The 14,924-nt window shown below is 44.6% G+C and overlaps 1 protein-coding gene across 1 annotated transcript in view; it reads left to right on the top strand.

Annotated features, from left to right (window-relative positions):
• The first annotated feature begins 2,155 nt into the window (after positions 1-2,155).
• The window catches only part of MMP24 (matrix metallopeptidase 24), a 43,037-nt gene continuing 30,268 nt past the window's right edge, over positions 2,156-14,924 (top strand). The window contains exons 1-3 of the mRNA XM_057385319.1: positions 2,156-2,299; positions 8,449-8,565; positions 10,709-11,013. Of these exons, the coding sequence (XP_057241302.1) occupies positions 2,196-2,299; positions 8,449-8,565; positions 10,709-11,013 (526 nt within the window). The 5' untranslated portion in view covers positions 2,156-2,195. The remainder of the gene's footprint in view (positions 2,300-8,448; positions 8,566-10,708; positions 11,014-14,924) is intronic.

Raw genomic sequence — 14,924 nt, 5'->3', positions numbered from 1 at the left:
ACCGGCCGGGTAGGTCCGCGAGCGGGGCCGGGCGGGGCCGCGGCTCCTACCGGCGTCCCGGGGCCGCGATGTGCGCTGGGTGTCCCTGGGTGGGCCGGAAAGCAGGGCGGGCAGCCGGCGGTTCCTCCGTCAGAAGGCTTCCATCATCTCCCACAGGACCCAGCTGAGCTCGGGTATGCGTGCACAGCTCCTCCGGCCGCGCCTCGGCAAGTTGGGGATTACCGGAGAAGCAGCCGTGCCGCTCCTGTGTTATCACTGGAGCATCAGTCTCCCGGGGGACCTTCTCCAAGTGTCTGGGTGGGCATCGTGTGGTGCCCCCTTCCCGCTGCCGCCTCCGAGTGCGGCCAGGAGGGAAGTGGGATACGCGAGGGCAGYCCCACTCGGAGCTGTTTTGGTTACTGTGCTCTGCCCTCGCTGCTCAAGGGCAGCTAGTGTTGGTCATGATGAAGTATCCCAGCATTGCTGGGCTTGCCAGAGGCCAAGGCTGGGATAACAAATGGTCATGGGAGCAGTTTTGCAGCTTGTCTTTGGAGTCATTGGTAATGTCCGTGTTTTGTAGCGCTATATGTGCTCTTGGTGAASTTTGCCATGCCCAGCCCACACTCTCGTGTCGCTTACCTGCTCCACCTGGAGCATTGCCTCTGGCTTTAGGGCTCCCAACACGAGACCAACAAGGAGCTGCTGGAGAAGAGGAGACTCCGGGGAGACCTCAGAGCCYCTTCCAGTGCCTAAAGGGGCTCCAAGAGAGCTGGGGAGGGACTTTGGACAAGGGCCTGGAGGGTCAGGACACAGGCAATGGCTTCCCATTGCCAGAGAGCAGGGATAGACAGGATATTGGGAAGGAATTCTTCCCTGTGAGGATGCTGAGGCCCTGGCATAGGTTGCCCCCAGAAGCTGTGGTTGCCTCATCCCTGGAAGTGTCCAAGGTCAGGTTGGATGGGGCTTGAAAAAACCAGCTWGACCATAGTGGAAGGTGTCCCTACCCATGGCCGGCGAGTGGAATGAGGTGGGCTTCCAACCCTTCTATGAATCTTTCTCCTGCTTTAGAAACAAAGCTTTTTTCTCTCCCAGTGACTTCTGGCATCTTGTTGCCACAAAGAAGCAGGGATTGTTCTCCCACTTGTGCTTCTCCTGACTTGAGCCCCTTTCCTGCTGCTGTATTATGTTAAGGGAGGTCTCATAATARTCCTTGTCTAAGTATTGAATTGACCAGAGGAACAAAGCTCTAGAGGGTGTGCATGAAAAGTTATGGGTAGAAGTTTATGAAAATGAGTTTTAATTTTTTTTTCCTCACTTAATATTCTGGTTTCTTCTCGTATCAAACTGAGGGAGGGGAAACAAGGAGAGGAAAAAAATCTTGAATTAATGGGTGTTTTTGAAAATGCTGCCCTTAGCATTTTGACAAGTTTGACACATGGTTTTATCTAAAGCTGCATTTTAGGGTGAAGGCAGGGAGAAGGGACAGAACTYCTTGAGGAGAGTTGGCTATTTTCCTGTTCTGACAATTTGCTGGTATTAGCTGTTAGTAGAGGAAACACCAAACCCATTTAATCAGTCTTCAGGTTTTCTGAGTGTGGGGTTTTTTGTTGTTGGACTTTTTGTTAGTTTGTTTTATTTGTTGTGTTTATTTGTTTTGTTTGGGTTTTTTAAGAATTACTCGTGTGTTCACTGCAAATGCAGAGTTGAAGTTGTATTTTCAGGGATTTCTCAGGGTTCAAGCTGTTAAGCTGTTTTGTTGGAATGATGGTCCAGAGACACAAGCAGTGGGTGGTCAGTAGTGGGCTCTTGGGAGCTTGCTGCTGTGGAGATGGAGGAGTCTCATTATGGCAAGGTGACAGGGTGAACAAGAAGTCCCTGGAACAAGAACAAAGATTCTTGGTCATTTCTGGTGCTCCAAAGATGTAAGTCTGCCCCAGTTGCTCAGTAGGGATGATGTTCATTTTTAACTGGCAGGTTGCCTTGTCCTGTCAGGACAGGTGATATGCAGAGTCTTCAGCCCTTCCTAGGAGTCAGCTGATATTACCAAACCTAATCAAAAAAAGAGCTGGCTAAATTTTTGGGCTAGTTTGTCACTTTTTCTTTTGAGGAAATGTTCTTAACTGTTATATTGAAAACTTAATGTGGCATCTTACCATCTGTTTCTTTTTCAGGGCTGGTTAAAAACTTATGGCTACTTACTTCCATCTGACAGCCAAATGTCTGCCTTGCAGTCGGGAAAAGCTGTGCAGTCTGCAGTTGCCACTATGCAACAGTTTTATGGAATCCCAGTAACAGGAGTTTTGGACCAGACAACTATTGAGTAAGAGTCATATAGGCTACTTTTTTCTTTCTCTTTCTTAACGCATTGTCATATCTCCTGGGTAATTATTCCAAGTGCAAGAAGTCCTCAAAAGGGATAGATTTGTCTGACTACCTGTACAGAGAAGTCTTGATTATGAAAAAGTGTCTCTAACAAAAATATGTGGACAATTCCACTTTTCTTTTTGCTGACAGTGTCATTTGTGAGTGTGAGGAGAAGCTGTTGTTACTGGTGTTCTTTGAACACAGATCCTCATTGCTGGTGCACGATCAAAGCGTGAATCCTGTGAGCTTCTGAAAGTGGAGGACATGAAGGGTTTAATTTATTTCTATCTCTGAATTTAGGTTAAAATTCTGGCTCTAGAAATGGCTTCTAATCTATTTCTTAATTGATTTGATTTGTGTATCTCCATAGATGCTGTCTGTGGAGATCCACAGTTTGAACTGAAGTGAGKTGTAGTCTGATGACAATAGTCAGGGCTACTCAGCTGCCCATCGTTGCCATTTGTTGGACATTAGATGTTCTCTGCTGTGTGTTGACCATGTGGCGTTGYTTGTGATCAGAGTTTTGATAGCACACAAGCATTGGTGTAAATCGCCAGGGCTGAAGGGACTTTTTTCTTTAGTCTTTCCTTCAGTTTGGGCTGCAAAGGGTGGTGTGGAAGTGGCTCTTTGTCCAGTTGCCTGGGATGTAGTGGCTGGATCCATCTGCTGTTGGTCTGGGGAGCATCTGCTGACTAAAGCAGAATGCAAAGGTCTTTCTAAAGCTTTCTGGCAGAAAAAAAGCATTTCATGGTGAGCAAAAAGAGAAAGCCAGTGGAACTTTAGGCTCTGCCTATAGTTTTCCCTTGCCCTTGCTACATGAGCAGACTCTTTCAGAGCGTGCTCTGCCTGGCTCTTCATCTCTCCTCTTAGGGCAGTCTGCTGGCAAAAGGGACACAGTAGCACGAAAGAAAGGGCCACAAAGTAGCCAAATAATGTAAAGAACAAAGGGGATTGGCTGTGTGCTTTCCAGACTGCAAGAAAAGGGAGAAAGGGAGGAAATTAGTGATGTGGACAGGAGGGGATGGTCCTGGGCTGGGACTGCCTCTCCAGTGAATGTAACATTCCCTTCTTTAGCTYTCAAGAAAAGCCCCTTGTTCTCCATCGAGGGATAGAGAAAATCCTGTTTGTTTTTCAAATGAATTGAAAACAAAATGCTTTTTAAAGGTGGAGATTTTCCATCTGAGATCTCTTTGCCTTTAAAAACACAGTTTGTAGGTAAATGCTGAAGCAGAGCCATTGAGCAAGCTCTGTGTGCGCAGTTGGTGTGTAGAAGTTTGAATTTGGGATGCTGATGAGTTGGAAGGGGATGGGGAAAAAAAGGGCTGTGGTACTGGGCTGCTAGTTTGGAAAATTAAGGAGCTGTTCTGCTGCCTTGTCGCTGACTGGGGAAGGGAGGAAACTGCACGTGAGGGTCTCTAGTAAGTAAGTTTTTCCGAAGGAAAGGAAGGTATTGCCCACATTTTAGTGAGTTTGTATTTATGGGCAGGGGTTGATCAGTGCGTGAACACACAAAGGGTGATGAGTGAAAAGCCTGGATGGTTCCCTTATCTGAAACTCAAATCTCCAAAATCTTGAGACCTCAGCTGCAACCGAACACTGGTGCTTTGGAGTCGTGTTGGGTTGTTCTGCCTCCATCTGTCCGGAGTCAGTGGGTCCATATGTTGTATGGCAGGGTGGAATTTGCCTGGAAGTTGCATGAATGGAAAAAGCGGTCCAGATTGCTGTCAGCAGTGAGCCTGTCCTTGGAGCTGGAGGGGCATCTGCCTGGGCTGTACTGGGCTGTCACTTCCTCAGACCTSGTTGTGGAAGCTGAGCAGAAGCAAAAGAGCTGGCAAGGCAGGCTGCCTTCAAGGGCTCTGAATTACTCAAGCATTTACTAAGTTGTTGTTTCAGTCTGTGTTATGAGTTTTGAGATTGCAATTATGAATTTTTCTGTCACTTCCATCAGTGTCATAAGCTCTGTCTCTTTAAAGTGACTTTAAGCATAAAAGTTATGCAAAGTTTTTATTTTCTGTGGTTTCTTTGTTAGGCAACAAATTCTGCATATTCCGTATATTCTATTTACACTTGTTAYGGAAACCTTAAGTTTTTCATCTCCTTTCTCATATGTCCCCAAATCCAAGCTTGTTTTTTGCTCCAAGATTGTCTGTACCTCCGGCCTGTGGAAGCCACCATGTAGGTGCTGCTAGTGGGAGATGGGAAGAAACACCTCCACTGGTGATGCTTTTTGGTATCCAGAAGGAAGGTTGGGTGKGGGTGTGTTCAGCTGAGGGTCTGTCTTGAGGATATGTAGGGAGAGCAGGGAGAATACATAAAACCCTGCAACTGATGGTGCCTCAGCAAATTTTGTGTCTGCTTGCAGCTGGTGGGCTGAACTGTGGTTTTGCTGAGCAGCTGGGCAAGGATATAGTCCTGAAGCATGCTGGAGGGAAGGCACACTAGTGCTGAACAAAAGCGGTGATTTGTCTTTGTCCGGATCAATCACATGGCCTTGAAAGGAGCCAAGAAATTATCTTACTTATGTTGGAAGTTTCTTGTGCTTTGTCTTGAGTCTGTTGTGCAGGTCTCTCACCTTGGGGTGCACCACAGCTTTTTAAAGATACCACTGCTGCCAGCTCAAGAATAGGGTATTGAGAATGACAGCTTCCTCTGTTTAGGAGAGTCCTGTGGAGGGCTTGAAGCCTGAGCTGGGGAAAGCAGCTGTGTCTGGACRAGAACTAGATGTCACTGCTTTTGGAAATTGCCTGTTTTATGATGCCAAGCAGCTGGAGGAATGCAATAGTCTATGCCTCAAGAGTGCCAAGTATAAATTTTGATGATCCAGTGTTACTGGTGTTCCCATTTAAAAAGTAAGGAGGAGGGGAAGCAACCATAAGTATCTTGCTTCAAGTAATCATGTTTTGTGGTTTCTGATGTGATGATTTCCCCTGGAACACGGAGAGGGTTATCCAAACTGCTCAGCAGAGAATGACTGTCATAAAGCTCAGCTACAGATGATCACCAGCAGCAAGCTACACCTTGGTGGATGTTTTGCCACAGACCTGCCCTGCTGAGGCAAGCAAAGATGGCTGCATTTGTACCCTGGCCCATGYGGTTAGGCCAGGGCCCATATATCTGGGAAGTAAAAGTTGAATCAGGGAACCAATACAGATAAACACTCAGCTTGACATTAGCTCAAACTGTCGACAGCTCAGGTTCTGGTGAGGTCCAGCCTGGTAGCTGGGCTCTGTTACTTGGCTTCAGACAGGCAGTAGCTGAGCTCTGGAACAAACTGTGGTGGTGTATGTGGTTTCAGACAGGCCTGGCTGAAATGGGATTGAAAGAGGAGTTAGGGGCTATGGGCAGCATAAGTCTCTCAGCAGCTCTACCTCAGAAGCTTTGGCTCATGAAGTCTTTGAAGCCCCTGGTGTCAGTATTGCAGCTTCCTCTGGGGCAGCCCCATGCCCTGTGCCTGTACCTGGAGCTGGCATAGTAGCAGGGAATTTGTTTGTTGGACGGAATTCACTTTTTGTGGGGTTTCTGTGCAGTTCTGGCTTTGGTAACGGGGCTGAGCTGTGTGGGGCTGAATTCTTTGTGGCCAGCTGGGCATAGGACAGGCATTGTGAACTTGGCAAGGTGTTCCTACAGGAAACAGATGAGCTGAGGTGTGAGGTCCCGCTGGTGTGTCAGCACTGCCCTGGACAGCCTTGGTGTCTTGGTGACTTCTCTGCACATGCAGGCTGGTTTGAGAATACTGCTCTGTTAACTTTTGTCTTCTAGATAGGATGATACTAGATCTAGTGAGGAYTAAACAGGGTTATTTTCTGACTATAATCAAGGCCTGATGATGGTGATGTTCAGAGTACTGGAGTTCCCATGAAGCTCAAGAGGTGAAGCCTAATTCACACTATGGCTTATGTAAGGYTATGCTAAAAACACTGTATCATATCATATGAGTGGAATTTTTAAAAAACCCTGARAACTCAGGAAATATCGGGGAGAATACAGGTCACAGCAAGCATGAGRTCTCTCTAGGAAAGTGCTAGAAGCAATGCAAAAGAGCACAAATGAAGGACACGTGGAAAAACACAGTGTGTTGAGGTTGATTTAATATTTCTAAAAGCAAATCTAAGATGTAATGCTTTTCTTTGAAGGTGGCAGCAGTTGTGTGGGCAAGACAGATCCGATTTCCACAGGTTGCCTGGATTTCTGAAAGATGTACAGTGCTGATAAATGTGAGGTGATGTAAGTGGGGAAGATCTGTGCTGGCTTTATATACACAGCTTGGGTTCTTGTCAGGTACAGTGCAACATGTATAACAACTCTCATTTGCTCTGTTCTTGGTGGGGAGACGATGACAGATGACTGCGCTGAAATTTATAAGCAACCAGTTMCATATAGCAAGTGGAATCAGGGAAGGGCTGCAGGCTGCCTGAATTGGGAGCAGGTGTGTGTGCTGTGAAAGAATGTTCTGCTGAGGCACAGTGTCTGTCTGTCTGGTTTTAATTTAAAAGGTGTCTGAGAAAAGAAGTCCTGTAAGTCATCTACTGGTGATGGGACACCCTCCCTTCCCAAAGGTCTGGGGCTAATATTTTTTGGTRAGTAAGATGTACATTGTTTAGGCACAAGCATGGACTACTTGCCATTGGCTGGCTGCAGTTGATGGGGGAGTGTCTGCATTTGGAGRCCAAAAGTTGTCCCCTGGGTGGCCAAGGATGTGGAAGAAACCTTACTGAAGCGGGGGGAGAGAATGTGGTGTCCTGTGTGAGAAATGGGGCAGGTCTGGCTGCACTGCTTTTCTCATGTGTAACGAGGCAGTGGCATGTCCTGCAAAGTGTTCTGAAGAGCTTTGTGTCACCGTGGACASTTGCCTCTGCCATTAGAGTCAGTGGATCAAGTGCATGAAACGCCTGAAGGATTCCAGTGGCTGAGGCAGTGCCAATCTGCTTGGGGAGCTGGTGGTCAGAGATAGCTTGTGTTACTGTGGGCTCTGCTCTCCTGTCCTGGGCTGCACTGCAGAATCTCAGAGGATTCTCCACCAGGGACCTGTGAAGACGATACCAGTCTCTGTCCTTGTCTCCTTCTTCCCCACTGCCACAGGCAGTGATGGGTAGATTCATTCCTCCACAAGGCACTTCTGACTTCTCTGGAGTGTGCCCGCATGAGCAAGTGTATTTTGAGTAACAGTCTTATTTCTCCTTGATTCTCTGTGAATCCAATCATTGAGGTTGGAAGGAACTTCTTGAGATCATCTACTCCASCCCTTTGCTAAAACAGGGATATCTAGAGGACCATTCCCAGGACTATTTCCAGTTGGGTTTTGAGTATCACCGAGGATGGAGATTCTGCCACTTCTCTGGGTAGCCTGTGCCAGTGTTTGACCACCCCTAAGCTGCTGCAAGAAAGAAGCAAAAGATCTGACAAGGCTGGAGGTAAAGGAGGTAGGGACAGAGACTGGACTTCTCTGATAATATTACTTGGATTTCTGTGTGAGAGACAGCATCCTTTGCTCTTCCAGTTGGCCTGGCCATAGAGACTAGAGTCTCCTACACCATGAGTGACATAAAGAGTCAGGGATTATGGGGGGAACCTCATGGAATTTGGTGTGTGTTACCCAGAGACTGGGGGGATCTGTTCTGGTCATTCCAGGTGAAAGCCTTAGAAATTATCTGGGAGRGCTGTGTTTGCACTTGTTCAGTTTTACCTAGTGAGGTGTGAACTGGAMTTTTTTTCAGTGACACAGGAGCAYTTTATCAAATGGACAAGTGGAGCCYGTAGGTGAYGGGTGAGTTTGATCCCAGGGCACACCCATCTGCAGTTTTGATTTGGGTCTCTTKTGGCATTATCATMATTAAACTCTTGTCAAGCATAGGGGCTGCCTGATGTGGTATCTGCATTTCCAAAACGAAAAATGAAGTGGTTTTGATGAGCTGAGATGTGCAGATTGGCAGCAGAGGTKCACAGGCCTGTGCAAAGATAGTAAATCTGACAAAGGGAGGACTGAGTCCTCCTTGGGGTCAGCACTGGCCATGCCTCAGAGGTCTTCCAGTCACCCCCTAGGTTCTTTGGAATCTCTTTYCCAAACTCATTGTGTAGCTTGCTTTTGTTTTTTCCCTTTCCTTGCAGGTGGATGAAGAAGCCTCGATGTGGCGTTCCAGATCATCCCCATCTACGTCACAGCCGGAGGAAAAAGCGCTATGCACTCACTGGGCAGAAGTGGAGACAGAAGCACATAACCTACAGGTACAGCCCCCTCCCTCCCCCTTTCAGATGGGTTCAAAATGGTCTGTACTTGTTTGGCATGCAGAACCTGTAAGTGCTTTTAAATTGAAACTGGATCCTCCRTGTAATGTCTAGTCCAGGCTTTCATTCTCAGAATGTGTGGAAGGGATTTCTTTCAGAGCAGTGGAGTAACATAAGAGTCTGTTATCAATTAGTAAATAACTGATCAGCAAAGGCACCTAAATCCCAGCCACCAGTTGTGTAATTTGGGCAGGAAAATCTTTKTAAAAGGCTCTTTTTCCTTCCATTAGAAATCTAAGGCTCTAGCCTTTAGGTAATGTGTCACCTTTAACAAACTATTAAGGCAGTTTATTACTTTTTGGGGATGAGAATCTTTGTCCTTCTACTAATCTGCAGCATTTGTTTTTGCAGAGGTTTTACTTTTGCTCCTGTAGTAGAGCTCTTGCTTTTGTCCAGGCTCAGGCCAGCTGAGGTTAGGCCAACTGGAGTGAGCTACAGGTGTTATGGAGGGACAATTGTCACCCAGAGATGTGTTTTAAGTCAGTCAGGCTGTGAGCTTTTGATAGGCAATTGCTGAAAGATGGCCAGTGGAGGTTTCTGGCAATAAAAATGTCACTTAAAAATAAAATTAACCCACTCTCCAGTTGAAATTACAGCCTTTTAATTTTCTTGGAGGGCTAAAGGGGATTGCAAAGGAGTAAAAACTGGGGATATAGTCATTAAGGAGAAGGTTGGGTAGGACTAAGACAGAAAGTAAGTCTGCAGTGAAGGGGTAGAAATGTGAGTGACCAGCAWGAGGAAGGTGCCAGAATGTGTAGGAAAGGACATGATGGTGTGAAGGGAAAGAGAATCAGGGGCTGGGGCACTCTGTTGCTTCTGCCAGGAATTCTGAGAAAGGAAGAGGATTCTTCAAGCAACCATAAGGGACTGCGGAGACTGGGAGAAGGGACTTATTCTGGGGACTAGTTCAAAGCTTCTGCCAATAATCATTACTTTAACTCAGATTATAAAGGGACACCTGTATGCAAAGGTCTGAGAGTCAGATTCTGCTTCTAACCTTGTCTGGACCTTAAAGAAAAGTGGTATGGAACCATATAAACAAAAGGCTTCTTAAACATAYACATAAGCAAGAGAAGCAGATTGGCTGCACTGCTGCCTTTGTCTAACCAGTAGTTGTTTAGCTTTCCAATTTCAGTATTCATAGTGTGCATTTAAGTGTGCATGGGTGTCTTGATTCACCACTGAATGTGTTACAGTGTCTTTATATTAAATTGAGCCATCTTCATTAAAGACTGAAAATTGTTCCCATGTCATAGATATTTCATATTCCCGAAGTCAAGTTTAATATATCGTGAATCTATTATATGCACATGGACAAAACACCTCATGAACAGCATTTTTAAGATAAAGTTTAGAAATCTGGGAAGTTTATGTGCAGTCAGCCTCCTCTTACCCTTCCCAAACTCCGTATCTTTACCTGTCATGGACTGGACTGCACAAAACTGGCAGCCTGTCCATGACAGTTTTATTACAATTATTACAGTCTGATGTGAAGCTTTGCTTTTGTGGGTCTGCATTACTCCATGTAGTGGCACCAGCAGAGGTTCAGCCCRTCTGTGTTTGGAACCAGCTGTCACCCCACAGGAGAGCTTATAAAGGTCCATCAGCCTTTATAAGCTCTGAAATATTTTAAGTAGTCCTGAGAATGAAGTAGGTCATATAGGTAAGGTTGTGTAGTTTACTAAAGATTTGTTTCTCGAAAATGAATTGTAGTGGTCAGGTTTTTTTTTCATGTAATAGTAGACTCCATYTTATCATGATAGCTTCAGACAAAGTCTGAAGTAATTTACATTTTTGAGCTAAGTTACTCAGCTGCCTACACTCAGATTTGAAAGGCTGTTAGGTTTTTAGGAGGTGATCCATAATCAACCAAAGCATTCTGAAGATTCTTGTTGGTAAATGTAGCCTTCAGATCGGGTAGTAGTTTTATTGGTAACTTTCTTTGTAACAGCAAAACTTTGCACGCACAGAGTAGTGTCTGCAAAAAATAGACCCTTTGGAAGTTGGAATTGTGTGGCTGTATATTGATAAGTCTCAAATGTATTCTGCAAAGTGAAACATCCCTTCTTTCTCATTCCCACAGTGTGCACAACTACACCCCCAAAGTCGGCGAGATTGATACGAGGAGAGCCATTCGTCAGGCCTTTGATGTTTGGCAGAGAGTGACACCACTTACCTTTGAAGAGGTCCCTTACCATGAAATAAAAAATGACAGAAAGGAGGCAGATATTATGATATTTTTTGCTTCTGGTTTCCATGGAGACAGTTCTCCGTTTGATGGAGAAGGTGGATTCCTGGCTCACGCTTACTTTCCTGGACCGGGAATTGGAGGAGACACTCACTTTGACTCAGATGAGCCATGGACCCTGGGAAATTCTAACCATGATGGTAAGAGTGCAGGTCATCTTTGCCAGCAAGGAAAAGTTGGATGCAGACACAGTGACAGGCTTTCAACTAGAACGTATTTGCTTGGTGGAGCTTTAACTTCCCAATGGTTTGGATGCTTTCTAAACATGTGTTCCATCTCACATGGGAAAAGAATAGTTTGTTTGTTGCTGTGCATGGTGTGAATTTTAGAAGTGAACAGAAGAGTGTGTCTGCTGGCTTTAAGATTCTGGCTTTAATTGCTACAAAAAACACACTCTAGGAGGACAAAGATGAACAAAAGAGTGTTGAAATTGCATCAAATGTAATACTTACCAAAAGCATTTAGAATTAGTTGTAAATGGTGAGTAGAAAGTTGAGAGTAAAGTAATTTGAATGTCAAGTTGTTTTGAACCATATTTGTTTTCTCACACTCTGGGATTCCTCCTTCTGTCAGAAGTTGGGGCTGGCTGATTAGTTAAGGGAGGTTGATCGTTGGGACAACTGTTTTTATCTTATTAAGGTTGAAGAGTTTCTGCATCTTTCTGTCTTTATTTACTCTCTAAAGGCAATGAGCTCTTTCTGTTCTATTTTCAAACCTTTGATTGATGATAGTGATGCCTTGTATAAAGTTTAAGCTGATAATCAGAATTTCACAGTGGCCTCACAAAATATCTCTCCAATTTCCACAGTCATAATGGTCTGGGAAGAATGATGTGTCTTTAAGCCTTTAGGGATTCAAAATAATGTTATATCAAAATATCAAAATAATGTTACGATATTTTGATAAGGATTAAAGTTGTATTTGAACTGTAAATATGTCTTGATTTTTAAACTGTATAAAAACATAGCAGATTGTTGTGATCATGATRCCTAAGGACACATGCAGAGGTGATRTCTTTCATGAGACGGAGCAGAAAAGAGGAAAAGCTTTCAGGCACACAAGCCACCTTCAGGCCTGGCCTAAAGGTGACAGCTTGCCTTCAGCCTGGATTGCAAATGGGGAAAATACCTCAGAGTTGTGAGGGGGTATCAGATTGTCTTTGTCAGGAAATGGAGCTGCCAGGTTCAGTGAAGGAGTGCTTATTTGTAGGAAAGCAGAAATGATATGATATCTGTCTTTGTAGGCAAAGAGGAGTAACATTTCCTGGYGTGTTTAAATGACTTGAGGAGGTGTAGGCTGAGAGAGAGGTGGTGAGGGGGCGAGTGTGGAGACTGTGGAAGGTTAGAGTGTGACAGAGAAGCAGTGTTTTGCTATCTTGAAATGTTTAGAATTTTTATTCCTGGGTTTGTGGCTGTAGGGGCTCCCTCCAGGCTCAGCAGTGACAGAGCCAGAGGCTGGGTGCTTACCTCGTGAACACTGCAGCAGCTAGGGGTGTTTGTGTGGCTCAGTGCTCTGGAGCAGTTTGCTCTGCTCTCAGGAGTTACTTGAGAGCTTGAGCTGAGCTACTAGCTAGCTACATAGCTAGCTAGTAGCTCAGCTATGGGAGGCACAGSTTTTGGATGGGATTGGAAATGACTTCCCAGGAACCCCCAGGTATGGGACCTGGGAGTGCTGCTGTCTGGGGTAGAAGGTGGAAGGGAARGTTTTGACAAGCTGTTCTTGTTTTTTCTATTCTCATTTTCTGCACGGAAGGCTTCCTTCTGAGATAAGCTCAGCAAGGTTGGGCGCCAGCTTAAAGACTGGCAGGGATGGCTCTGCAGAAAATTTTCCACTGGGTAGGAGGTTCTACCATAGGTGATCACTTCTTTGACTATTTTTTTGGATTCAGTTTTTAGGATTGTGTTTGAGAGCAATGCATACAATGAGTAGAGGGTCTCTCTTTGTAAAAAAGCTAATTTTTATGCTGATCTTATAATTTTTATGCTGATCTTATCCATGTGGCTCTTTCAAAAACATGATGTGTTTTTCTGGTGTGCTGAGTGACTGTCCTGAGTGGTGTCCTCAAAATGCATGAATTGGTATTTGAGGGGCTGGTGTGCACTTTGTGTGAGAATTGATAGAAGAATTGAGATTTCATTTTCAGAGAATCTCACCTGTGTATTTGCTTTCAGATAATGATGCTGCATAGACTGGGCTGGCAAAGGCTCTTTTAAAGTCACCATTGAGGATGTTAAGAGTGGTGGGGTTGTATTTGTCCCTTCCATATGGGGAAAGTGCTGATGGTAGAAGGGGAATTTAGCTTTAATGTACAAATGTGAAGATGTCCTGCCTCATCACTGAGTGATCCAGGCCTCTTTAGGGAGGGGTTTCCTTCTGTTCCAYTATTCCTTGTCACAGGAGCACTCTCTACCTTCATGTTCTCACCTCTGAGGTGTTTTACTTTAAATGCYCTTAGCAGGGCTTAAAGAGTTTCTTCTTGGTCAGAGGTTTCCTACTCAGTTCACTATCCGTTTGCATTGAAAATAAGGTGTTAGTGGGGACAAAATAATCTGTTTAATAGGAAGTATTACTTCAAACATGGTCTTGCTTGTCCTTAAAATATATATTCTGGGGCAATGGGGTTGATCAATCTGGAACTGAAGAAGCCTCAGGGAAAGAATAAAAAAGCCCTAAAAAAGCTAATAAATCACTGGCAAAGCTCTCATTTATTCACATGCAAAAGAAGAACTGGTTTGGCCATTCAGTATCTGTCCAATGATTATAAGAATCYTGAAAGAAGATTGAAGTAACAATGGTATCTTTACATCAACCTACAAAATATCACAGTGTAAAATGYTCCATTCCTGACAAGAATGTGTATTAGTTGAGGGGAAAATTGGAGCAATCTGTCTTGGAGCTCTCTTAGACTCACAATTGTGAAGGTAAATCTGTCAGCAGAGCAGAATGCTGCAACTGGTGCCATAGATCCTTTGAATATTTGGCTGACCTTTTATCCATGTAGTTTTATTGCAATTATTACAGTCTGATGTGAAGCTTTGCTTTTGTGGGTCTGYATTACTCCGTGTAGTGGCACCAGCAGAGGTTCAGCCCGTCTGTGTTTGGAAYYAGCTGTCACCCCACAGGAAAGCTGCTTTGCAGTCTGTGCTAGCAGTACAAATTACATGGATAAAAGTGAAACGTCTCACATGAAATTTCATCCAGTCAGGATGAATAAGAATTATTTGAGCAGGTCTTTCTGTGCAAATATCCGCCTCTGATTCGTACATAGAGCATRTGGTGTATCCTGTTGATAAAAGCTTCTACCTTGTAAAGATGCCTCATGATGATCCACTGGGGTTATTGGCAACTCTTGTCACCCCAGCTAGGGGATAGTTGGGATTTATGTACACATTATCATTTTGCATTGTCATTATTATACTGATTTTGCCCTTGTGGACAGCATGGCCACTGCCATGTCCCTTAAAATTATTCATGTAATCATAATACCTGTGATGCTGTGGRTTGTCCTCCTGAGCTCCTGGTAATAGGGGCACATGCACCAACCCTTCTGTTTTCTTCTGCTCTGAAGAATGATCCCTGCACAGGCTTTCAAAGTGAATGTAAAGCTTCCTTCCCCCTGRATATTAGTTACAGTTCCACTCACGCACTCAGTTTCTGTAGCCAAGTAATACTGTACTTCYAATTTATGATTGCTGATTTATCTTCATAATTGTACTGCCTTCTCTGGCATTCTCATAAGCAAGCTGTGGAAGATCAATTTAGATAATCTTATGAGGATGGGCAAAACCAGGTAGGAAGTTGAATTTCTGGAGCATCTCTTATTAACTGGGATCATGCAATACAGAATTCATTTGTTTTCTGGTGATAATGTCAATGGGAGCAGCTGGAAGYGTGAAGCAGAACACTGGGATTTGGAGGAACCAGGGCAATTCAGAGAAGTGTTGTGGCTAACAAGATGCAACTGAAAAAGAGGGGGAGCGTGGTTTTTACATTTAGAGATAAATCATCTACAGAACCACWTATGAGCAGCAGCTGTCATGGTCACAGTGGT

This window comes from Malurus melanocephalus, unplaced genomic scaffold (genome assembly GCF_030028575.1).
Source record: "Malurus melanocephalus ecotype Western Australia unplaced genomic scaffold, MMel_1.1 scaffold_810, whole genome shotgun sequence".
NCBI lineage: Eukaryota > Metazoa > Chordata > Aves > Passeriformes > Maluridae > Malurus > Malurus melanocephalus.
This window is presented reverse-complemented; position numbering and strand designations above follow the sequence as displayed.